The following is a 24,073-nucleotide window of genomic DNA, read 5'->3' as shown; positions in this document are numbered from 1 at the left end:
AATATATGCACATAGACCAATACCCCGTCCTTATATATTAAAATCTTTACATATGCACATGCTTATATTTCTATTTATATAAGCTTATATATGTAGCTTTTGCCTCCTAGTTCTTGCCTCAGTTTCCTTTTAGTTTTCTCCTGCCCCACGATCATGTTCACTCTTCATTCAGCTCTAAGTAATTTCTATCAGTTACATTACAATTGATCAACCCCCACCTGGTGTTCTCTACCCTTTTTGTCATTGATTTTAGATCCCTTGTTGTTCCCTTGTCCCTGAATTTGTTGTCCTCTTGCTCCCTTTCCCTTTTCCTCCTCTTGCATGATCCTCTGGAACCATCGGTCTCATTGATTTTTCTTGGGATTGTTTATCTTTCCTATCTTATATTGATAGACATATTAAAAATAAAATAATTAAAAAATAATAAGGGGGGAAGCCTATAAATAATTTCAGGTCTATCAGCTAACTCTTTTTAAAAAGAGCTTTATATACAAGAGCAGTTGAATATTGAGAAAACATCCCAGTCCAGATCAAGTCTATAAGTCCAATATTAGCCCATATGTCTGATACCAATCTATAAATTCCTCTTCGGACTCATGAAACATGTGCAAGGACGCTGAGTGCAGGAAGATCACAGGCCAGTGGGTGGAAAGTCTTGTGGATCACAGGCCAATGGGTGAAAAGTCTTGTGGAAAGTCTTGTGGCCAGTGGGTGGAAAGTTTTGTGGATCACAGGCCAGTGGGTGGAAAGGCCAGTGGTGGTGGAGCTCAATGCTCCAAGGGTCTCCATGTAGTTCCTCCAGCTCCGGGCTCTGCCTGCACCAGCGTGGCTCCATCAGGCTCCGCCTCTGTAATGTCTCACAGGGAGTGAACCCCTCTAACTTTTATGGATGTCTTCCAACCAGGTCTGATGAGGCTTCAAGTACTGTCCCTCACCCCTTCCCCCACAAGTCAGAAGTCTATTTTTGGGATTCCTCAGGTACTTCCTGACTGCACCCCCCATCCCCGCTTGCTGTTCTGTTGTGCACCCTTCACAGTTCGCCCTGCTTCTCCACAGGCATTCTGAAGCTTCCTCATATTTTGAGTTGTATTTTTGTTTTACTTTTGAGCACAATTAACCTAGGAGAAAATTTGCCCTGTTGCTCCTATACCTAAATCCCTGTATATTTTAAAGTTTCTCCACTCTCTCCAGTTGTAACCTCAACTATTCCTAGTCGATGTGAGTCTTGGGGATTTCCCCATCCATTCCTTTCGGGAGGTTCTTTTCCTGTTAGTGCCATTTCGGAGGAGCGCTTGTAGTGCAGTGGATTACATGTTGGGCTGCTAACTGCAAGGTCCGCAGTTTCAAATTAACTAGTTGTTCTGCAGGAGACAGATGCGCCTTTCTGCTCCTCGTAAAGATTTACAGCCTAGGAAGCCCACAGAGGCCGCTCTCTTCTATCCTATTGCAGTTATGAGTCAGAGTCAACTCAGGTGATAGTGAGTTTGGTTTTGGTTTATTCCCTCACATCCCACCTGGAAGCAGTACACAGTGAAAGCCTTGAGGGGATCTCCCAGAGCCCCCAAGTGCCCTCTCTCCACTGCAATACTCTGCCCTGTAATCTCATGCTGAAATGTCCCGCCTGTCTTCCCCAGTCACACAGGCTGTTGGGTTTTGCTTGCGTTCCTTGCTCTCTGTGCTGCAGCCTGGAAATTCTCTCCAGGCAAAAATCAGGGGGCGATTGTGGGGCTCACTTAATTTCTTTACTCTTTCACGGGGATCACTATTGTTTCAAACCTTTTAATTTTCCTAATTGTTCATAGTGGGAAAGTTTTACTCCATCTTGGTTGGAAGTACAACTGCCCTTAGTACTTTTGTTCTGGTCTTTAATCCACAAGGCTGGCTTATAAAACAAAGTGCCCATTCTAGTGTTCTCTCTCTCTCTCTCACACACACACACACACACACCTGTCTTTTGTACACATTTCTCTTTATAGTATCTGCCTGTGCAGCCACCAGCCATTGCGACTACATTGCCCTAAAGCAGAAATGGGGGACCACCCTCTTGATTTGGGGATTTCTTGGCTGTCGTTTAAGTCATTGATGGTGGTCTGGCTTCACGTTGCCTGGGGCGTTAGAGATGCACCACTTTGTGACTTCAGACTATTGAAGGACATTCCTTAGCCTCAATGTCTCCATTTGGAAGAGGGGGATGTGAAAGCAGTTGTCAGATGAGATGAAATACTGTATGACTCGCACATAGAGATGCTGCTAAACTGAATTCTCCTTTCCCTGTTCTTACGACACTCAATGCCACACAGCATTGACATTTGCTATCACTGATCATTTCCTCTTTTTGGAATTTTTGCTCCACTGGGCATCATGTGCAACAGTCTCAGTTCCTCTTCAACCTCACTGCCTTCTCAGGCTTTGGGTCTTCTGAATCCCTCCGCACATCTTTCGCATTCACGCTCACTTCTTTGGAGCAGCTCATACCCAACCCAACTGTCATGGAGTCCATTCGATCCTAGTGACCCTATAGGACAGATTAGAACCGTCCCTGTGGGTTTATCCATCCCCAATCCACTCTTCCTTGTATTTTCCCCATGTCAACTAATAGCAACTCCACTTTACCAAACCATTCACGCCATCCTCATTTCCTCCCAAATGTGTGGTTAGCCCAGAAAATCCCACAAGCTTGACTTACTGAACGTAGCTAGACTCAGATATTTTTCTCCATTTCTGCGGCCATCATCACCCTGAGTGAGGTCATCAGGAACTATTTCTTGGGTTCTTGCAACCGACTTCTAACTTCCTGCTTCTGAACTTGACTCCAGCTGGCTGTGCTCCTTCTAATTTGCAACCCGGATCTCGCGATGCTTCTACTGAATACCTTCCACTGCCTTTTCAATTGGTCGGGGGGAAAAGGCCTAATGTTTCCCACGACCTACAACGGGTATCCACGGTGCCAAAGTACCTTTCAGACTTTTTCCCTCTCTCAACCATGTACATTCTGTGGCAGCCCCCCGGCCTAGCTGCCCTGGTTAGAATCCCTATTCCTGCCGCAGGCTTGTGCACTTGCGGTTCCTCCACCCCAGGATGCTCCTTGCTCAGTATCCACATGGTCCCCAACCACTTCCTCTTTATCTGTGCCCACAGGTCACTTCCTCAGAGTCCTTCCCTCTACACCTCATCTTTAGCATAGCAAAATCGTCACTCATCCCTTTACCCACTTCCATCTACGACCCTCCAGGACAGAGTAGAACCGTCCCTGTGGGTTTTCAAGACTGCAAACCTTAAGAGGAGCAGGGAGCAGACAGCCTCATCTCTCTCCTGCAGAGAGGCTGGTGGGCTAGAACGGCTGACCTGTGGTTAGCAGCCCAATGCACACCCCACTATGCTACTCTGGGACCCTTTAACTTCACGTTATTGCTTGCCATAGCACTTACCACTTACATGAGAGTTGCCCTTGGTGCGTCCCTTATTAGAATGTACAGTCCAGGTGAACATGGACCATTTCTGGTCAGTCACTATACCCCTAGTCCCTTCATAAAATGCCTGGCAAATGGTAGGTGCAGAATACATTTTTGTTGTTGTTGAGCTAATTGATTACTGAGGAGCCATTGTGGCATTGGGTTATGAGTTGGACTTCTAACCAATCGTAAGGTCAGCAGTTCAAAACCACCAGCTGCTCTGTGGGAGAAAGATGCATTTTCTGCTCCCATAGTCTGGGAAACCATAGGGGGTGGTTCTATTCTGCCCTATAGGGTCGCTATGAGTCAGAGTCGACTTGATTATAGGGAGGTTGGCTTTTGAGTGATTCCTAACGATTTTGTACTAAATGTTATATTTCTTCCTCGTTTTAGCCAATCTTTCAAGACAATGAAAAAATGTGTATTACTGGCTTGCGTTGTGAGAGGCACCATGCTTGAGTAAGCTCTGTATGAGCAGGGTTTTTTAGAAGGTTCAAATGGATTTCCATTGATAAACCCACTGAGTCTACGCCAAATGCAGGGGTGCCAGTTCCGGAGACAAAGCTCAAGGTTAACGCGCTCAGACTAGGCTAGCGCAGCCCGCCCGGAGAACGAAGGAGGCAGCTTCCAGTCCCGCCCAACTCGGGCACGGGGACCCCGGGGGCCAGGGGAGCGGGGAGACGCAGACGCAGGCGCAGGCGGAGCGTCTCGCGGCTCCTATCCGCGCGGCAGGCTCACCCACTGCGCATGCTCCGTGGGGTATCCAGCCCGCTCTCCACGGCCCACGCTCGGCAGGGGCGGAGTCTCCGGGCACTTCCCGGCCTTGGGCTGCTCTGATTGGCTGCGCGGTGGTCGGGCTGGGTCTGGAGGCCATCCGCCCGCGGGAGCTGTGAGTCTCCCTGCGTCCCGGCCGTGGACAGCACGCGCTTCGCGGCGACTCCCGACAGCGGCGGTAGGTGAGTGGGCTCCCGGCTGCGAGGCCGGTTGCGGCTGCAGCGTGGGCGCGGCGCCCGGCCTGCCTTCACTGGCCCCGCAGGAGGCAGCGCGCTGTCCACGGGCGCTCAGCCCGCGACCCGGAGCCCGGCAGCCACAGGTCGCTCTGCTCTCGGCGCCCGGCGCACCCTGAACGGGCTGCCTGCGGGTGCCTTTTCTGCGGAAGATGCCCCGAGGGAGGTGTCTCACAAGAACTCTGGAGGACGGGCGCCTACGGGGCTCCTGGGAAGTAGCGGTTGCCATTCAGTGAAACCGCCCACCCCCCTGCCCTGCATAGCCGAATCTCAGCCCTGCTTCTGGTTCGCCCGGCGTCCCCTTTCTCCCTGCAGAACCCCAGACAGCCCGCCCAACCTCCCCAGCCTGTTAGCCCTTGGCGCGGTGGGGAGCAGACTTTGCGCTAGATAGAATCTCCGCGACCCTGCTGTAATTTAACCTGACAGGGTTTTGCTTCAGCTACTTGGGTGAACCTCATTTTCACAAAAGATTGGGTTTGCTTGGTACTTCCTAGGTGGACTGGAAGAGTAATTGGCCCCTGGGAAGCCCTGCTGGCAGTGTCTGGCATAAAACAAGCCCTTAGAGACTTGTGAGTCTCTAACACCGCTGTTGAGATTGTTATTATCATCATCACAAAACTCTGCTGCTTTGGGGCCTTCTCTTTAGCTACTGAGCTGTTGGACCTCCCTGACCCCATTTCTCCACCCCAGCCCCCATCCGTATTGTATATCAAATATATGCTTGCTTCTAAGTCGTGGGACGGTGTGTGGGGGTGGCGGTGGGGGTACAAAGTCTAATCAGACACCGCCCAGGCCATTCTGGGCTGAGGTGAGGTCAAGTGAAGGCAGAAAAAGGCACAACGTGGACATAACGGTTGAAGGCCAGAAAGGCACTAACATCCAGGGTCAAGTGCAGAAGACCAGAGAAACCCTGGAGGGGGCCTTTCCTCCTTTGAACACATCAGCCTGATAGGAAGTGCTTGAGGATTATGTTGAGACACTCGGTCGGTCGATGATAGCGTCAGCTGTTAACTCACGAGAATTCCCCTTGGGCAGCTGGTCTCTCTTCTGGAGAGTAGGTTTTGAGTGGAAAGCAGCTAGTGGCAGATGTTTTGTTCTACAGTGTGGTCACAACCTTTTCCTTTTCAATCTACCCCTTGTTCCCTAACAACAATGGAGTGGGAAGAGGCAACAGGTGTGGTAACAGGTAACCTGCGCTACTCTTTCCAACTACCGTAAAGAAAGAAAACACTTGTAAGTGAAAACTCTAGACATTGCCCACACTCTCAAGAAGTTTGGAAATTGCCACTGCTCAGACATCAGGAGAAGATTCACTGTTAAATAAATAGACTTTTAAAGCAGCTTTTGGGTTTCTGAGAAATGGTACAGAAAGTACAGGAAGAAAACAAAAACTAAACGCACTGCCATCTGCTGACTCATAGCAGCAGAATCCACCAATATCCCCTCACCTCTTGCATACTATGGCTCCTGCTGTTTTTGTTTGTTGCTGAGCCGTTCCAACTTACAGGGACCTCATATGGAGCAGTATAACACCTCCGTAAGGGTTTCTTGGCAGCCGTGTAATGGAAGCGGGCGGTCCTGGTGGCACAGCGGGTTAAGCCTTGGGCGCTAACTGAAAGATCGGTTCTGACCCTTCAGTCTGCTTCCCTCAAGATTTATAGCCCAATGGGGCAGTTCTGCTCTGGCCTAAAGAGTTGTGACAGGCCAGAATCAATTTAGCAGTTCAAAAAAACCCCAAACAAGCAAAACAACAAAAAACCCCCACCAAATTCACTGTCCTTGAGTTGATTCTGACTCACAGTGACCCTACAGGACCTGGTAGAATTGCCCCTGCGTGATTTCCCAGACTATAACTCTTTATGGGAGTAGAACACCTTGTCCTTTTCTCTCAGAGCAGCTGGTGGTTTTGAACTGCTGACCTGTGGTTAGCAGCCCAACAGCATAATTACTATGCCACCAATGGTTGGGTAACCTTAATGGAAGGCAGATTACCAGGGCTTTGCTTCCAAGGCCCTGTTGAGTTGGTTCAAGCCACCATGGTACCTTTGGTCAGCAGTTAAATAAGTGCAAACCATTTTTGCTACCTAGAGAACCGCTCCTGTTACTAACATTGCATTCATGTGATACATTTGTTACAGTTGAACTAAACTCCCTAGTTTACTATATGGTTCACTCTTTGGCTTGTATAACCCTATGGATTTTGATAACTGCATGGTGCCATGTATCCATCAATAGAGTAGTATCATATCAAATAGTTTCGTTACTGAAAAAGCATCCTCTACCTATTTAATTCACTTTTAATATCACCTGAAAAACTGCTTATTTGCATGTAGAAATAATGAAAGACTTGTTGAATATCATTGTAAGTATGCACAATTGCTTTTTTCTAAACAGCTATATGTTGTGGTATCATGAACATAACGCAACAACCGTAGGGGAAAACCAAAGAGTTTGCTCCCTTATCGCAGCCTAAGTGTGTCAGATTAAAACTGCTCCGAAAGGCTTTGTAGTAGCTGATATTTTTTTAGAGTAGCTCACCAGACCTTACTTCCAAGGTACCTCTGGGTAGACTCCAGCCCTCCAGTTAGCAGGCAAGTGCATTAACTGTTTGTAGCATCTAGGCACTTTCACACACAATAGCAAGCCATATTTAAACTGTACAAGTGTATCCGTTTGGAACTGAAAGGTCAGCAGTTAGAAACCCCTTGCTGCTCCTTGGGAGAAGGACAAGGCTTTCTGCTCCCGTGAAGATTTTCAGCTTCAGAAACTCACAGGGACAGTTCTACCCTGTTCTGTAGCATTACCATGAGTTGGAATAGAAGTAATGAATATATCCATCTTTACAAAAAGGCTTCTTGTGCATGCTTTTTGTAATCTTTTTCTCTCCTTTCCCCATGCAACCAATGATTTTCATATACACATGTCAATTTCATGTCAAAGTACACGAGGCTGCATTTTACATAGTTTTATACAAATGATATCATAACAGTATTGCAGGGCAGTAGGTGGAGGCGCTATCGTATTTCATTTAGCATAATTATTTTGAAATTCATCTGTGCTATTGTGTGTTCATTCCATTTTATTGATGAGCAGTATTTGTAACTAACTACTCATCAATAAAATGGAAGTCCTGGTGGCATAGTGGTTACACATTGGGCTGCTAACTGCAAGGTCAGCAGTTCAAAACCACCAGCCGCTCTTCAGAGAGAGATGGGGCTTTCTACTCCTTTAGACTGACAGTCTTGGAAACCCACAGGGACAGTAAGTTCTACCCTGCCCTGTAGCTTCAGTATGAAGTTTGGCCTTTTTTTTTTTGAGTATTTATAGCACAGTCCTCATTTGCATGTCTCAAGTTTGGGCTGTTATATAGAAAGCTGCTAAGGACATTTTTATACAAGTATTTATATAGGCAACCGTACATGTCCTTTGATGAGGGTAGATTTACTGGGGAAAAAAACACAAAAACCAAAGCCAGGAGCTCTGGGCTTTCATCCCAGTTTGGTCTCTTACCATCTGGTGTCCTTGGGAAAAGTAAATGGCCTTTCACCCCCAAAGTCTTGTCTACACCATTAAACCTGTGATGATTCTGAGCCATTTGTGTAGATGCTTCTTGTTCATGGTTGGGAGGATTCCAGGTGGAAAGAGGGATGTTCTGTCTATGGTTTCTTTTGTAGGCTTTGTTTTCTTTTCTGTATGTTTTCCCCGATGTGTAATTCAGGCCAAGAACAGGAGTGAGCAGATTGTCTGAGGCTAGGGCTCATATGGACCTGATGAATGGGTCAAAGTTACCCAAGTACAAATCTCCAAGTCCACCCAGAGGTGCCTTGAAAGAAAGGCCTGGTGATCGACTTCTTCAAAGTCAATCATTGAACCCCCTGTGGGGAACACACAGGGCCACAATGCGCTGAAATGGACTCAATGGCAATTCTTTTTTTTTTTTTAATTAAATTTTTTTAAGTAGACGGGAAGAGTTGGGAGCTTAGCAAACTGGAGTTTGTGGTCCTCTTCTGAACCCTTCTCGAAGGCTGTCATTTCTCCAGGAATGCATGTGTCCAGCCCTGTGGTGAAGAAGTAGGTGGATCTACGTGGGTGGGTGTGCCGTGTTGTCAAGGTGACATCAATGGGAGGTTATAAAGAGGCGGTTCCCCATAAATAATAATTCCTCATTTTCTTGCTTCTAGATAGGGCTGGAGTCATTTGCTTCATGCTGGCCTGCCACCTACCTGACTGCTGCTTTATCTGAAAACTGATTCACCGTGTATCCTGCGAGCGTTAGTCAGAAAGCTTCCTTTTCAGTAGTACATTTGGGGCAATTAACAGAGGTCTGTTTCATGCAGGTTGAAGATGTGGCTCTTGGGCTTGGTGTTCTGTTCGGTCCTTGGGACTGTGCATTTGGAGGGGCCGAGGGGGAAGCGGACGTCCGTGGATCCGGAAGTATACATGAATGTGGTAAGTCTCTCAGACTGGTCTACTTGTAAAATGCACTGGTGGCAGGGCAAATTATTTCTTAAATCCAGGGACATAACCTTAAATCAATCATCACCCCACTGTTTTTTCATCTTCCCCTGAATCTCAGACTCACTTTGCTAGATTTTTTCCTGACCGGTAATGTGCATCCTTGGAACCCTTGGTTGGTGCAAATGGTTAATGGGTTTGGCTGCCAACCCAAAGGTCAGAGGTTGGAGTCTCCTCAGAGGCCTCTGGGATGAAAGGCCTGTGAAAAGTCAGCCAATGAACCCGTGGGGCAGTCTCCTCTGAACACCGATAGCGTCTGCATGGTTGGGAATTGCTCCCACAACACGGCTTTCCTGTGTATCTCACAAGCCCTGTTTTGCTGCTAAAATGAAATAATCTTCATCAGCTAAATGATCACTTTTAGTCATTTCCTTCTCTACCCCACACTGGATTTGCTTTCAAAGTGCACTAAAAGGGTGTCAGCACATTGCAAGGCTGATAATGGGCTTACGCTCTACTGAACGAGGGTAGTGACTAAGAGGTCCAGGGAACACCCAGAGCACTCACTGCCATCAAGCCAATTCCGACTCGTAGCGAATCTATAGGGCAGAGTCGAACTGCCCCCTGGGCTTTCTGAGGCTGCAACAGAAAGCCCCATCTTCCTCCAGCAGAGCCTTGGTGTGTTCACACGGCTGACCTTGCAGTCACCAGTCCAACCCTCAACCCCCTGTGCCACCAGGCCTCCTTCCAGGGAACGCAGGGCAATACAGGTCAAGGCACAATTCAAAGTCGCTGGAAAAGTACTATTTGGCAAAAGTCAAAATAACCTCGGGATTTAGATATTTCTGAGTTACTAATTTTAAGCAAACAAAACACAAAACTCCTCATTTTAGCACATAATAGGAAATACAGATTTATTTTTTTTAAGTAACAACTTTGAGACCATGTAATCACTGATTGAAGAATTGATACCACGGTCTTAAGGCTGCTTTATTATTTTTGTTTTCTCATCCCAAATCTTTCCTTTTATCTTTTTCCTCCTCTCGTTTTGCCCCCATTCTTTCAGTAGAAGTAAAAACTTTTATGTACTTATGGTACAGAAGACAATGAATATTTACTTGCTTTAAGTCCACATTCCACTGAGCTCTTGATAAAGAATTGCCTGAAGGATCTGTCCTTACAGAAAGTGAATTTGATCTTAGTTCTCTATTACCATCTTTACTTTTTCTTCAATCCTACCTTGATATTCTAGACTGCTTTTGTAAGGTCATTGATTTACAAAAAAAAAAAAAAAAAGGATTGTGTTTTCTGCTTTATTTCCCAATCCCCACAAAAACAACACCACACCCTTACTGGCAAGTTACGTTGGCGTCGTGGCTACTTCAAGTGATCTGGAAGCCAAAAAAAAAGGCTTGTGCTCAATTACTAACCTAAAGGTTGAGGACTCAAGTCTACTCTGTGGCACCACAGAAGGAAGTCCTGGTCATCAGCTTTCTTACAGTTCATGGCTAAGAAAACTCTATGGAGCAGTTCGACTCTGTAACAGGGCCACCGTGCCTTAGAATCAGCTCGGCAGCAACTGCTTGAGTTTCTATCTTGTGGAAGCCAATCACCAGGCCTTTCTTCCACAGAGGAGCTCTGGTGGCATAATGGGTCATATGCTGGGCTGCTAACCAAAGGTTGGCAGTTTGAAACCACCAGCTGTTCCTTGGGAGAAAGAGGAGGCTTTCTACTCCGGGAGAGTTACAGTCTCAGAAATCCACAGAGGCAATTCTATCCTGCCCTACAGGGTCACTATGAGTCGGCATCTGCTCAATGGGAGTGCGTTTTTCTTCTGCAGTACTGCTGGGTGGATTTGAACTGGCAGTCTTTTGGCTGATAGCTGGTTATACCACCGAGGGACCTCTTAAAATTAAAGAAGGGACAGGACACAGTTACAGCATTAGAAGAGAAATAAATGAATATATACTGGGTTTGGTGAGACAAGGTGGAACAAAAGCGGTGTACATCTATGGTAAATTTGGACGAGAACATGCCTGTGAGGAGATATCTGGGTGAAACAAGTGGAGGATCTACTTCTCTTGTGATGGGTGCTGACTGCTAGGCTCCACAGGCGAAGCTTTCAGTTCCACACTGAGGTCTTAATGCGTGGAGAATGTCATTGGCATTTGAGTCTTCTCCTTTGCCTGTGACATGGGCGAGGGTGGCAGGTTTTCCTGCAGTGATTTCCCCCGTCTTCATTACCACAGACCGAACTGATCTCGTACTGGGGCTTCCCCAGCGAGGAGCACTTTGTGGAGACTGCAGATGGATACATTCTTTGCCTTCACCGGATCCCTCATGGCAGGCGGAGTCATTCTGACAAAGGTATGGGCATTTTCTGTGGGGAGATAGGAAAGCTCGGACTGACAAGTAACCACCTTGCGGGAATTCAGCCCACCATTATGACAGTCACTAGGTTCACAATTTACTTGAAAACATTGAAATGGATTTTTAAAAAAACAATACTTTTATTGGGAGCTTTTACAGCTCTTATCACAATCCATACATCCATCCATTGTGTCAAGCACATTTGTACATATGCTGCCATCATCATTTTCAAAACATTTTGTTTGTACTTGAGCTTTGGTATCATCTCCCTCCCCCCATGATCCCTTGATAATTTATAAATTATTATTATTTTTTCATGTCTTACACTGACCAGTGTCTTACCCACTTTTCTGTTGTCTGTCCTCCAGGGTATGTGTGTGTGTGTTATATGTTGATTATTGTGGTTGGTTACCCCTTTCTCCCCCCACCTCTTCCCCTTCCTCTCCTGGTATCATTACTCTCATTATTGGTCCTGAGGGGTTTATCTGTCCCGAATTCCCTGTTTTGTGAGCTCTTGTCCGTACCAGTGTACATACTCTGATCTAGGCGGATTTGTAAGGTAGAATTGGGGTCATGATAGTTGGCAGAGAGGAAGCATTTGAAAACTAGAGGAAAGTTGTGTGTTTCGTCAGTGCTATACGGCAGTTGGCTGGCTCGTCTCTTATGTCCTTAAGGGGGTGTCCAATTGTCTACAGATGAGCTTTGGGTCTCTATTCCGCCCTCCCCCTCATTCACAATGATATGATTTTTGGTTTTGAGTCTTTGATGTCTTATACATGATCCCATCGACACCTCACGATCACACAGACTGGTGTGCTTCTTCCATGAGGGCTTTGTTGCTTCTCAGCTAGATGGCTGCTTGTTTATCTTCAAGACCCCAGACGCTAGGCATCACCAGCTTTCTTCAGTACGTTTGCTTATCCACCCATTTTGTCTTCAGCAATTGTGTCAGGAAAGTGAGCATCACAGAGTGCTGGGTTATTAGAACAAAGTGTTCTTGCATTGAGGGAGTACTTGAATGGAGGTCCAATGTCTGTCTGCTGCCTTAGATTTATTTCCCTGTAGTTGTATATAAAAGTAATTTGCATACCTGTATTTAGACCTCTGTAAATGTCTTTTGCCTCCTAGTTCTTTCCTCTATTTCCTTTGGGGCCTGGGCATGGCACCCTATCAGACTCAACTGGAAAACATTCATGAAGGTCAACGGACAGACCTGGAACTATTTATAAAAGGCTTTTATTTTTTTGCTGTTGGGTTTTTTTTTTTTAGCTGTTATTGTTGCTGATTTGGTTTTTGTTTTCACGATTTGCTTTGTTTTGTTTTTGTGTCCATTATTAGGCAGGATAAACAATCCGGAGGAGAAAACAATGGGACCAGTGGTTCTGGGGGGGACACAGGAGAGGAGGAGGTGGGGAAAGGAAGGGGGTGCCAACAAACCCAGGGACAAGGGAACAACAAGTGATCTAAAATAGATAGTGAGGAGGGCATAGGATGCCTGACGAGGCTTGATTAAGGGCAGTGTCACTGAGAGGAATTACTGAAACCTGCATGATAGTGGGACAAGTGGAAAGTAAAAGAATTTGGATTTATAATTAGACCAAAGTATTAAAATTTTTGCATGTAAGCAGGGCATATAAATATACTTCTTTAAAGAACCAAGGATCAAGGTTAGCTAGTTTCACATTTTGCTTAGAGATTCAAGCATCACATCCTTTGCCGTTAGGCCCAAGCCTCTGCTTTTCCCATGATAATAAGGAAGAGTCTTCTTTGGTGAGATGCTTAGTTTTCTAAGTAGCTGGAGCACTTGCATTGTTCAAACATAAAAGTGAATCAAAAGAGCGCACAATGAAACACTTCCTCCTCACTTCTTTCTCAGTCACCTCTACTTCTCACGAATCCTCCCCAAATCTTATGACTCTTCATCCTTTCTTCAGCAGCACTGCTGTTGGATCCGAACCACCAACCTTCTGGTTAGTGGCCGTCTGTGTCACCAGGCACACAAATACAAACGTAGGTTCCTGTCCCCGCCCCCCTTTTATACAAAGTGTGGCCTGTATTGTGCCTTGCGTATTCCTCCCTTGGCTCCCTTCCCTGAGTGTCTCAGAGATGCTGCCATACGGAATGCTTCCTAATTTGTTTCTGTGGACTCATGGCTTTCTACGAGGGAGCCGGGTCATGGCGTTCTATTAACGGACCTCTTCTCACAAGTACAGTCTTACATCTGCCCAAGTTTATTTACAAGGTGCATTTCCAGAAAGAAAAGATTTGTGATTTTGATAGTGTAAACTTACAGTGAGGACCTTTAGTTTTCCTCCGGTGTGAAACAGCACAACATTTTAATGAAACAAAAACATTTAAAAAAATAAGAGTAGCTTTTATATGGCCATTTCACCTTTCATATAGAGAAGACGATGTATTATTTCTCTGAAAAGTGGTTGCCTGACTAATGTAAGTAGCAGTGTGAGTCATTGTTGGGAGATGCCTGGGACCCCATTGAAGGTATGCTGAGATGATGTGTATTTTTTTCGTTCCGTTACTTGTCTCCACAAAGCACTTAAAGCGAACGGCTCTCCGAGGCCCTGTGAGCAGTGGTCTCCTACGGCGACTCATTGCCCTAGACCATGAAGACAGCAGATATGACTTGTGACTTGCTCTGAGGTGCTTGGGATGAAAGCTGTTCATTTGCACCCAGGCCTGCCCTTATCGTTGCTGTGGGCTTTAGAGCCTTTATTTGTAGAAGCAGCCTGCTGACCAGGATGATCTCACAGCTCCTCTGGAGCCGCCATCACTCTCTGGCACTATGAATTACCTTCTTTTTGTTTTTGCTGGGGGCGGTGTGAAGGGAAGTGCTTGCTGGCCTCTAGAATGGAGAAGACAGACTGAAAGTACGTTCAGCTGGATCCGGTCAGAGCACGAGGTCCCCCGTCTTCTTCCTCCCTTCTGAAAGGGCCTTCCTGGAGCGGATCAGTGAGGTATAACCTACCACCTGCCATGAGCTACACTCAGAAGGCAAGCAGAGGCGTAAAGGCAACATATGATGAATGACTCAGCCACCTGAAGAAGTTCTACTGCTGTAAAGAGTTAACGGTCTCAGAAACCCACAGGGGCAGCCTTACCCTGTCCTATAGGGCCACTATAGATTTGACGGCAGAGAAGTTTTGTTGTTTTTTTTTTTGGTGGGGGCGGGGGGGCAGGAAGAACTGCCTGGATGCTTGTCTGAGGACTTGTGCTTCCATAGCCCGAGGCAGGGCTTGAAACTGTGGATCTCTGTTATGTGGTATTACCTTGGCTCATGGCAAATAAAAAGAATTCATAACCCAATATCCCAATGTGGAAGCCAACCTCTCACACCACCCGCTTCCTTTCCTGGCCTTCCCTTCCTTATAAATAGTGCCATCTTCCCCCAGTGACCCAGACTGGGGACTGTGGAGTCCTTCTTACCCCTCTACCCTCACCAGCATGCCCAGACCAGGTGACTGTAGTCCGTCTCTTCCTGTGTCTCCCCGGCCACTCCCCTTGCTTAGGTTCTTTGTTACTATTGACCCAGCTCCTGGAACAAACCCATAATGGAGAGAGGTCTGATCCACTTCCATTTTTGAGGGGCCTGTATATTTAAAGAGAGAGAGGATTTCAATTCAGGAATAGGAACAACCGGTCTACCTGAATTTCTGAAGTCAGTGCCTTTAACACACACACACAAATGTCATACATCTCTGCTGTTTGCAAGGTGCATGAAGGGAATACTCATTTATGTGTATCATATTCTGCAGGGGATGCGAATTCAAAGCTGAGTGGTGAACACCTTGCCTTCTCCCCAGCAAAATAAAATAGACACATGCGTGCACATCAATTTTGTGGAAAGCGTATGAATGCAGGAATGAACCCAGTGACTGAGAACAGATGCACTGGACCAACCCCCTCATTTTACTGAGTGAGACAGCCAGGCTCCAAGAGGGAAAAGTTTGGCTTCAGGTCAAAGAATAGTGGCCTGGCCAGCTTGACTCTAGACCCAAGTTGAACCCGAGTTACACCTTTAAAGAACAACTGAGCAAGTTGACCCCATCAGGCTGTCTTGTTGATGTGATGAAAACAAGGAAATGCCCCTCAGTTTTGGCTTTACTTGCTTAGGATATATGAAACAATAGCAACACTGGGGGCGGGCCTACGCCTTGCCCAACTAGAAAGTATCCAGTCTTCACCTCAAGCTCCAAAAGAGAAGGGCCGTCTGATGGCTTTCGAGAAGGGGCCCCCAAGGCGTAGCTGCTTTCAGCGTTCAGAAATACAAGTTTGAGCTATAGACTGAGCACAAAGGATTTCGCAGGGGCAATAATTGAAAAGTCAAATGATGTCGTGGGCATGAAACCTTTGGAAGGAAGATCATGACCTTTCTTGCTCTTTTAAAACTTTGGCTGCCTGAGGATTTGGGCGGATTCCTGAGTTATTTGTCCCTCTCTACATGCCATTTATCTCAATAGCTCACCCCTGGAGTGAATACAGCACTCACACAAGCCGCACACACATTGATCATGGTTACCCGGGATGTAATTCCTTGTCTTGTGGCTGGCTGGGCAGGCGCAGGCTCATTAACCAATTCTCTCACACCAGGCTCTGTTGGCTCTCCGATGGTGGGTCTGCGGAGGATTTCAGTCAGACCCTTGGCCTACGTGTGCAGCGTGAGTCAGCGTCAGCAGTATATTGCCTCATCTTCTCTTTTCGGTTTGGGGCTGGAGCAGAGCTAACGTGGGAAGGAGGAGACGCTTCCCCTGCACATACCCCCCCTGGGCCGCCACTTCTCTTCCTCCTGCTTATTAACCGCTCTTACACCTCCTCCATCCTTAAATGCCACTTCCTCAGGGGACATTGCTCCAGCCACTTAACACTAGTTCAGCCTGCCGGTGACCTGGTCTCATAGTTCTTGTGGAGGCTACTGCCTAGTATTTAAGAGAATAAACAATGGCTTATTGTGTACCCAATTGTGTGGGTACCCTCTCTCTTCCCCACCAGTCCACAAGCTGTGCCAGGGAGGAAGCGTTTTCAGACTCATTTCAGTCTCTCCAGCTTGATGTTTGAACTAATCTGAGAATGCACCCCAGCCCTGCAGTCAGCTCCGCCTGGGCTCAGCAAAGTGCTGGCTCTTCATGGTGTTCCTTGCTTAGGGCCACATTGGGTTAAGGATTCTCTACTCTGGGCTGAGTCATCTATACAGGGAACTTGAAGGCCTGCAGTGGAGGGGAAGATGCAGTTTGGCCCCATGGTTAAGTGTGAGCATGCGGGGAGGGCCAGTTTCAGTTCTGCCTATACCTAGAAGATCTACTGACTGTCTCCAGGGGTTTACTGTTTTTCATCTATTAAATGGGAAGAAGACCTTCTACTTGGCAGGTGGTGGTAAAAATTAGATGGAATAAGGCTCAGGAAACCCATTACAAGCAGAGACGGTTGTTCTGTTTGAGCATCAGGCTGGACTTGTTCATGGTGCCTTCCTCAGCATCCACCCCCCCACCCCCACCCCCACCCCCAGATGGGGATACGCACTAAACTTTAAGGAAAAGAGCAAGGGGCCTATGGCAGGATTCAATTGCTGAGGCCAGAAGTGCTGAAGTGAGAATGGAATAGAAAGAGCCATGTCTGGGGAATAAATAGGGCGTGAGGGGTAGGCCGGCCTGCAAACACTTCCCTTTTCTGATCCACTCTCTCTCTCTCTCTCTCTCTGCCTATTAAGTTAGTGTTTGGGAGCAGAGCTAGGTAATTCCCCAATATCCTGCCAACTCTATAGTTCTGTGAATTTAAGATGCTATAGTGCAAGCTAGGGAGAAACTGAGGTGGCTGCGAAGAGAGAGAGCAGCAGGGTGCTGGTGGCCCAGGGCAGGATTCTTGTCTTCCATGTGAGAGACCTGGCTTCACGTTCCAGTCAGTGAACCTCTTGCGCAGCCGCCGGTGTGCTAGTGGAGACTTAGGTACATGTTGCTTCAATGCTGAGTAGATTTCAGCGGAGCTCCCACGCTAAGACCGTCTGGGAAGAAAGGGCTGGTCTGCTCCAGAGCAGCCACTACAGACCCTCTGGATCGTCATCCACAAGTGATCGAGGGGCTGGTGCACGACCAGGTGCCCGTTTACTCTGGTGCAGGGGCAAGCACCAGTTCGCTGGCGGCTAACAACAGCCTTATTCATGAGCTCTTACCATCTATCAGGCCCAGTTCTGTTACATCATCGGCACTTTAGGAAAGAGCACTTTAGAGAGGTTGATGAAATCCTGCAAGGTTTTATAGCTAGTGTGGTGGTGCGAGCCAAGGTCAGCCTGAAGCGAACAGCCACTCTTTGCCCTGACCTTTGACTCACCGTGACTCACTGTGCTTCTCCGTGGGTGTTCCCTGGACCCGCGCTTGTTTCTCACTGCTTTCCAGAGCACGCGGAAGCCTGTTAGGTCACACAGTGCTGACCGAGAAGGTTAGGGTCCTGGGAAGCTGGAGGAACTTCCCCACCCACTCGGTCATCTTCCTTCAACTCAGCAGATTTGGTTTCGGACTCTGAGTGATGGCCACCTTGCTTCCACCCACATTTGGACTTCTGTCATGTGGGGTGACCTTGTGACTGGCCATCCCTGACTCCTTTACAGGATAACTCTGTGCTAACTAACTCACTGAGGACAGCCGTTGTCTGTCATGGTGGCTCGAGACTCAGAAAAGGAGTCATGGAATAGGCTGGTCCTGGGAGCATCCCCCGTGGGCGATGTTGAGTTTGGTTCCCCTGCTTCCCATCCCATTCCTGTCTCTCCTCCACCTACTAAGGAGTACTTTCCAATTCCCTCCCAAATAGCTTACTTCCTACTTTGGCTTAAGGAGCCCTATGGCACAGTTGGTTACTGGTTGGGCCACAAGGTCAGCGATTCAGAGCCACCAGCTGCTGTGCTGGAGAAAGATGCGGCTTTACTGCCCCGGCAAAGATTTCCAGCCTCCGAAACCTACAGTGGGCAGTTCTCCTCTGTCCTGTAGGGTGCTGTGAGTCCGAACTGACTCGATGCCAAAGGAGTTTTTGGGGTTTGGCTTATTCTCTGAGGGACTTTTATCGTGTTCCAGAATGACTTCTCTTGCATTCACCCTTTCCTGCAGGTAATTGGTAAAGAGCATGGATCTTGGCATGAAGCAAATCTGGTTCCAATCCCAACCCCCCATGCCCTAGTTCTAGTTCAACCTTGGGCATAATACTTGAGTTAGTCATAATTCTCCCTGCTCCTTCCCCGCCTGTTGACACACGGGCCTACCATGTTCTCCCTCGGTGGTCTATACACCCAGGTTTTCCTGACTCTGAAACTAATGGTCATGTAGGTCTGGTGGACTCCCCGTGCCACCCCTTATCCCCTTTTATTCTTAGCTGTATCCTCAGTGCTGAGAAGAGTGCTCGGCACATAGTTAGTGCTAAAATGCTGTTTTATGAATGACTTACCATCTCAGCACCATGTAAATAAGGGTGGATTGCCCGCTAAGCAAGGTAAGCACAGACTTAATTGTTATTATTTACTGATCTGTAAAAAAAAAATCTTAAAATTTTTTTTATGCTTAAGCCAGTGTACCTTGTTCCTAAACAGAAAAATCATCCAGTTCCATTGTTCCTCGTCCTGCAGTGTGTAAAGAAATTCTTGTAGGAGTTTATTGGCCTGTATTTTACTGGTTTCATGATTTGTGGTGGAATCTGATACAAATGGTCAGTTTCGTAACATATACCATGTTCTTTTTGAGTGTGGCACTACTAATGAGTAAACAAATGTGTTTTACAGGCCCCAAACCAGTTGTGTTCCTGCAGCATGGCCTGTTGGCAGATTCCAGTATCTGGGCCACAAACCTGGCGGACAGCAGCCTGGCGTTCATCCTTGCTGACGCAGGCTTTGATGTCTGGATGGGGAACAGCAGGGGGAACACCTGGTCACGGGAGCACAAGAGACTCTCAATTTTTCAGGATGAGTTCTGGGCCTTCAGGTATATTGATCAGCAGTGCGGTCCTATTGCCTTTAACTCCTTAATGCAGACAGCTGCAGGTTCCAGCAGTAGAAATGCATGTCTCTCCTGAAGGTCTTTAAAACCCCCATTTAAATCCCAATTAGAGATAAATTGAATAAACAGCGGCGGTGGAAATGATAAGTGACTAATAACTAAATTCACTTGGGAATTGAGTAATTTTTTTCAGTTGTTTTTGGCATTTGTGGAGGTTTGGGAGCTGTTGGGTAAGTTCTGTTTGATGGCCCTCTGCTTCTCTGTGTATGGGTGCTGTTATTTATTTTTTAAGCAGTTTTATTGGCATGCATTTCACATTCCATACATTCAAGAGTTCAGTTGTAGCAATAAGAGTAGGACAGTCTTCTCCACAATCAATTTGAGAACATTCGCGTCTTTCTTGTGGAGCTTATTGTCATCAGCTCCCCTCCTCTTCCTTCACGTCCCCTCAAGCAACCCCCCATGAAGTCACTGTCCAGGGCACTGCCCACTTGTTAGCTGCTGGGTGAGCTTTGTCCCGTAACCCCCTTCTGCCAGCTGAAAGCTCTATGACACTGAACATGGCATGTCACACGAACCCTTTGCACTTCACTTTTTCTACTTGTAAAAGGGGCCCTGGTTATTGGGCTGTTAAAGGCGAGGTTACATGGAAAGAGCTTGGCACAGCACCTCATCTACGCCCCGCCTCCCCCCACTCCTGAACATACACATGGCTTCTGAGCCCAGTATTAGAGTAGGGAGCAACCGTGGGCTCTTCCAGCCCTACTTCCCGTTTGTCAAGCCAGTGCTTGACTAATGACAGGAAACACGGGAATAAGCTTTGGTCAGAAGACTCGAACAAGAATGGGATGCGTTCAGTGGGGGCCCTTTGTAACTGCAGGGAGAAAGATGAGGCTTTCTACTTCCACAAGGAAACAGGAAGTCGTTCCACTCTCTGTCCTCGAAGGTCACTATGAGTCAGAATTAACTCAATGGCGGTGGGTTTGAGTTTTGGTTGTAACTGCTTGGTTGCTGTGTGCTGCCCACATTCATGAATCACTCTACTCCTCAATAAACCTCTTTTACTTAGAAACAAACAAACGAAAACATTGATTGCAGCACTGTATATCATAGCAAAAGCCTGGCAATTAGCCCAAATGCCCATCCGCTGTGAGATGGATACGGTGTGGTGGATTCAACACGGTGAAGCCAGGGGCAGAAGGATGTACCCTGTGCATACTGACTGTGCAGTCCCTTGAGTAGGAAAGTTCAAGAACCGGGGTGCGACACCACAGGGTCCTAGTTCTCTTGGGGAAGCATGACTGGGAAGGGCGCACTTAGAGACTGCCCGGGTTTGGGGGTGCCCTGTTTCCTAAGTGCTGTTCCCCCCACATGTGTTTAATTTGTGATGGCTCCTCTGCCTGCACATGTGTTATTTGGTTCTGTTCTATTTGTATGTAACATTCCAATGGAAGATTTCTTGTTTGATTACAGTTTTGATGAGATGGCACTCTATGACCTACCAGCGTCCATTAATTTCGTTCTGAATAAAACTGGCCAAGAGCAGTTGTATTACGTGGGTCACTCCCAAGGCACCACTATCGGTATGTAGTAAAGATTGGAAGCTGATATAATATCTTTATTTCTGAGTTTGCATTTGTTTTTAAGAAGTGAAAAAAAGATACACACACACACAGGGGACACCAGTCCAAAAATAAAAACAAAAATTGGGCAACAAAACTACACTGGGCGAAGCTTTCAAAGTACGCATTTTTCCCATCAGGTGAGCATTGAGCAACTTGCTCCTACTTAGTGCGCCCAGTGGCATCGCTGGTCACAGTGAATTTTTTCAGAAAAGCAGTTTCATTTCAACCTTTTTTTTGGTGATGGCCGATTTAAGAGTACAGTGTGTGTTGTGAAATTTTGTTTCCTGTCAAACCAAAGGGCTAGGATATAATTTTTGCACAGTGTTTCAGGGATAATATGTGCACACTGTCTTTGTTTCTCAATGTAGTTGTGTAATATAGTTGTATAGTAACAAAAGTACGTTGTATAACAAAGGAACATATCAACAAAGGACCACTGGGGAACAAAGAGTATATTTTTTGTTTGATATACTGTATTTATTTGTGCTCTTTTTCAAAGTAATCTGGATTATGTTGATTATTTTTACAAGAAGTTTATAATTTCATGAAGATTATAGTTCATAGAAGTAATAATGTTCCACATACATTGGAAAATATTGTTTCATAATGTGAGACAATGTTTTATATTAAAAAACAAAGTTATAAATAAATATGATTAAAATTGATGAGATGTAAACCCATTTATGGTTTAATGAAAAAAAACAAAACTCTAACAGCAGAAAAAATACCGGCCACTTGGTAAGTTGGTAAAAAAATATCCAGTCTTTAATGTGTTAAGTGTAATGGAGAGTATTTGAAGGTGATAAGGTTGTTTTGTTAAAAAAATGTAAATACATAACTTTGAAAAAAAATTTTGGTTTTTCAAGACAAATTTGCCACCTGGTATTTCTGATACCAGGTGGCAATAATGAACAGAATAGGAAAAAGCATTTTTGTAATAGCTACTTATCTCTGGACATTCAGTCATCGATATTTATGGGTAAACACAAACACAACAGTGGAATAAACATGGCGGATATATTGCTTGAAACTTTCTCTGCTAGTGCATTTCTCTCCTAGTTAGGCCATATGCATGTGTGGGAGCTGGGCTGGCGGAACAAAAGCAGCTGCAAGGACGCCAGGTTGTGCTTTATTTTTACATAGCTTAAATAAATTAGTCTATTTTATTCTTGTGCTGATTATAACAGTAAGGAAAGTGATGTCTGATCTGTAAAGAAAATAAAAATTGCTTATAATTTTGAAAACAGGAGTTTCCAATAGGGAGTCACGTGAGATTAAGGCAAAAAAAGGGAAAAGAAAATAAAGTATATTTTAAGCTGGGAGATCCTAGTGGTCCCTTTTGAGTCATTGATGAGTTAAATTGAACCCCCATGGACGCGCACCTTGAGGAGGGAAGGGGGCCTGGGGAGGGAGCCGGGGAGTGCAGCCTCCCTTACCACTGGGCACTGAAGATTGCCAAAGGGAGCCCGGAAGGTCTTCTAGTGCTCACAGCCTGGACGTCTTCCAGTGAACCCCTAGTTGAGGTTTGGAATAGCACTTGACACATTCTTGATTGGCTAGTTCAATCCAATTCCGTGTTTGCATACACAGCCACTCAGAGGGTCTCATGGTAAGTGTGTTGCCTCCTGACCTTAACCTGCCTTGACCTTAGTCGAGTCTGCAGCCTACAGGGTAGCAAGGATGACATGCTTTCTCCAACAGAGAAGGCTCGGAAGATGGAATCTTTCCTGTCTCCCTTTGTTTCCACAGGTTTCATAGCATTTTCCCAGATCCCGGAGCTGGCCAAAAGGATTAAAGTATTTTTTGCTCTGGCCCCTGTGGCTACAGTCAAGTTTGCCACCAGTCCTATCATGAAATTGGTACCCATTCCCGACGAGGTCTATGAGGTATTTGGAACCCCGCTTCCACTCCTGTCCCCACGAAGTTCCTTTCCACATCTGACAGGTCGGCCCGTGGAAGGAGGGCTGTGCCTTGCGCCGCTGGCTGTCCAGGGGACAGTGGGGTGCTCTTTCTCCTGAGCGTTTCTTTTCCTTCTTTGCTCCTACTTCCAGAGCGTGGGGCATTGGCGAGGTCTACAGAGCACCCACCTTATGTGAGAGCCCGGTTCTGAGCTCAGAGTGTAGGCCCCTTCCTCCCTGAAAGCTTTTACAGTGACTCATGAAATAGACATGGTGATAAAGGGCGGGGGGGGGGGGCTTTAAAAAGTTTGTGGAAAGTTTGTATTGTCTTTCAGTTCCCCTTTTCTATGAACTCTTTGAAGCCCCCTCCTATGTATTTCTACACAAGAGTACATACATAAAGGTTATATATATGTACATGTTTTAATACATCATACATTTATTCATGCATAATGAATAGGAGAAATAATTTTTGTAATAGCTGCAGTTCTCTGGAAATCCAGACTTTGCTATCAATGGATAAACATGATACACACCAGGGCTAGTTCTCTTGAAAAGGAAGAAAATGATGCATCATCATATACTTATAGATGTGTCAGTTTCCATTATAAACAATCCAAAGATTACAAATAAAGTGCCCCTCAAACTACCAAGCTCTCCTTTCCCCCCAATAGGCATTTTTGGGGTATTTTTCTACCCTGGATCATAGCCAAAAGGCCAAGAAGCGATTTGGGGTATTTTTCCTATAGACCTTATATATGATTTTATACACACACATCATACATATCAAGTCATACATTTTTTCCCTTTTAATGTAAAGAGTGCCTTAATATATATATATATATATATATATATATATATATATATATATATCGCTCTGCAAATGATCTTGTTCCCTTTTGGAGATCTGGTGTGTTGGCATAGACACTTCTCCAGCCTTCTTCTTACCTGCTGCCTAGTGGGCTTCGGGCCATCAGGGACTGCTGCTTGCTCCATCAGCCTCCTGTGGTCGACCTTTAGGCTGTTGCTGATGGCCTGTCGCTGTGGCCTTGTCAGTATGTCCTCCTTGTACCTTTTTGCGGGGGCATCTCCCCAGAGTGGATTTGAGGAAGTAGAAGTGCTGTGTCACAAGGAATGTGCATTTTTCATTTAACGTGATTTTAACATAAACCTCCACCAGCTGTTTATGAACAACCCTTTTCCCTACCCTGGAGGAGCTTCCTAACAATAAAAATTCCCAGGGCCCTAATCTTTGGAAATTGTGACTTAATGGCTTTGTTA

General features: G+C 46.2%; 1 protein-coding gene across 4 annotated transcripts in view; it reads left to right on the top strand.

Moving 5' to 3' along the window:
* Positions 1-24,073, top strand: part of LIPA (lipase A, lysosomal acid type) — a 53,528-nt gene that overhangs the window by 19,896 nt on the left and 9,559 nt on the right. Inside the window, exons 1-6 of one of the 4 annotated variants that reach the window (XM_075534494.1) lie at positions 4,266-4,404; positions 8,797-8,908; positions 11,164-11,281; positions 19,056-19,254; positions 20,743-20,852; positions 22,644-22,780. In XM_075534494.1, coding sequence (XP_075390609.1) covers positions 8,804-8,908; positions 11,164-11,281; positions 19,056-19,254; positions 20,743-20,852; positions 22,644-22,780 — 669 coding nt within the window. In that variant the 5' untranslated portion in view covers positions 4,266-4,404; positions 8,797-8,803. Of the gene's footprint in view, positions 1-4,265; positions 4,409-8,796; positions 8,909-11,163; positions 11,282-19,055; positions 19,255-20,742; positions 20,853-22,643; positions 22,781-24,073 lie in introns of those variants that run through there. The other 3 variants (XM_075534496.1, XM_075534493.1, XM_075534495.1) reach the window with 3 other exon arrangements.

This window comes from Tenrec ecaudatus, chromosome 16, assembly GCF_050624435.1.
Source record: "Tenrec ecaudatus isolate mTenEca1 chromosome 16, mTenEca1.hap1, whole genome shotgun sequence".
NCBI classification, from domain to species: domain Eukaryota; kingdom Metazoa; phylum Chordata; class Mammalia; order Afrosoricida; family Tenrecidae; genus Tenrec; species Tenrec ecaudatus.
Note: the sequence above shows the minus strand (reverse complement) of the source record. Positions and strands in the feature narration are given on the sequence as shown.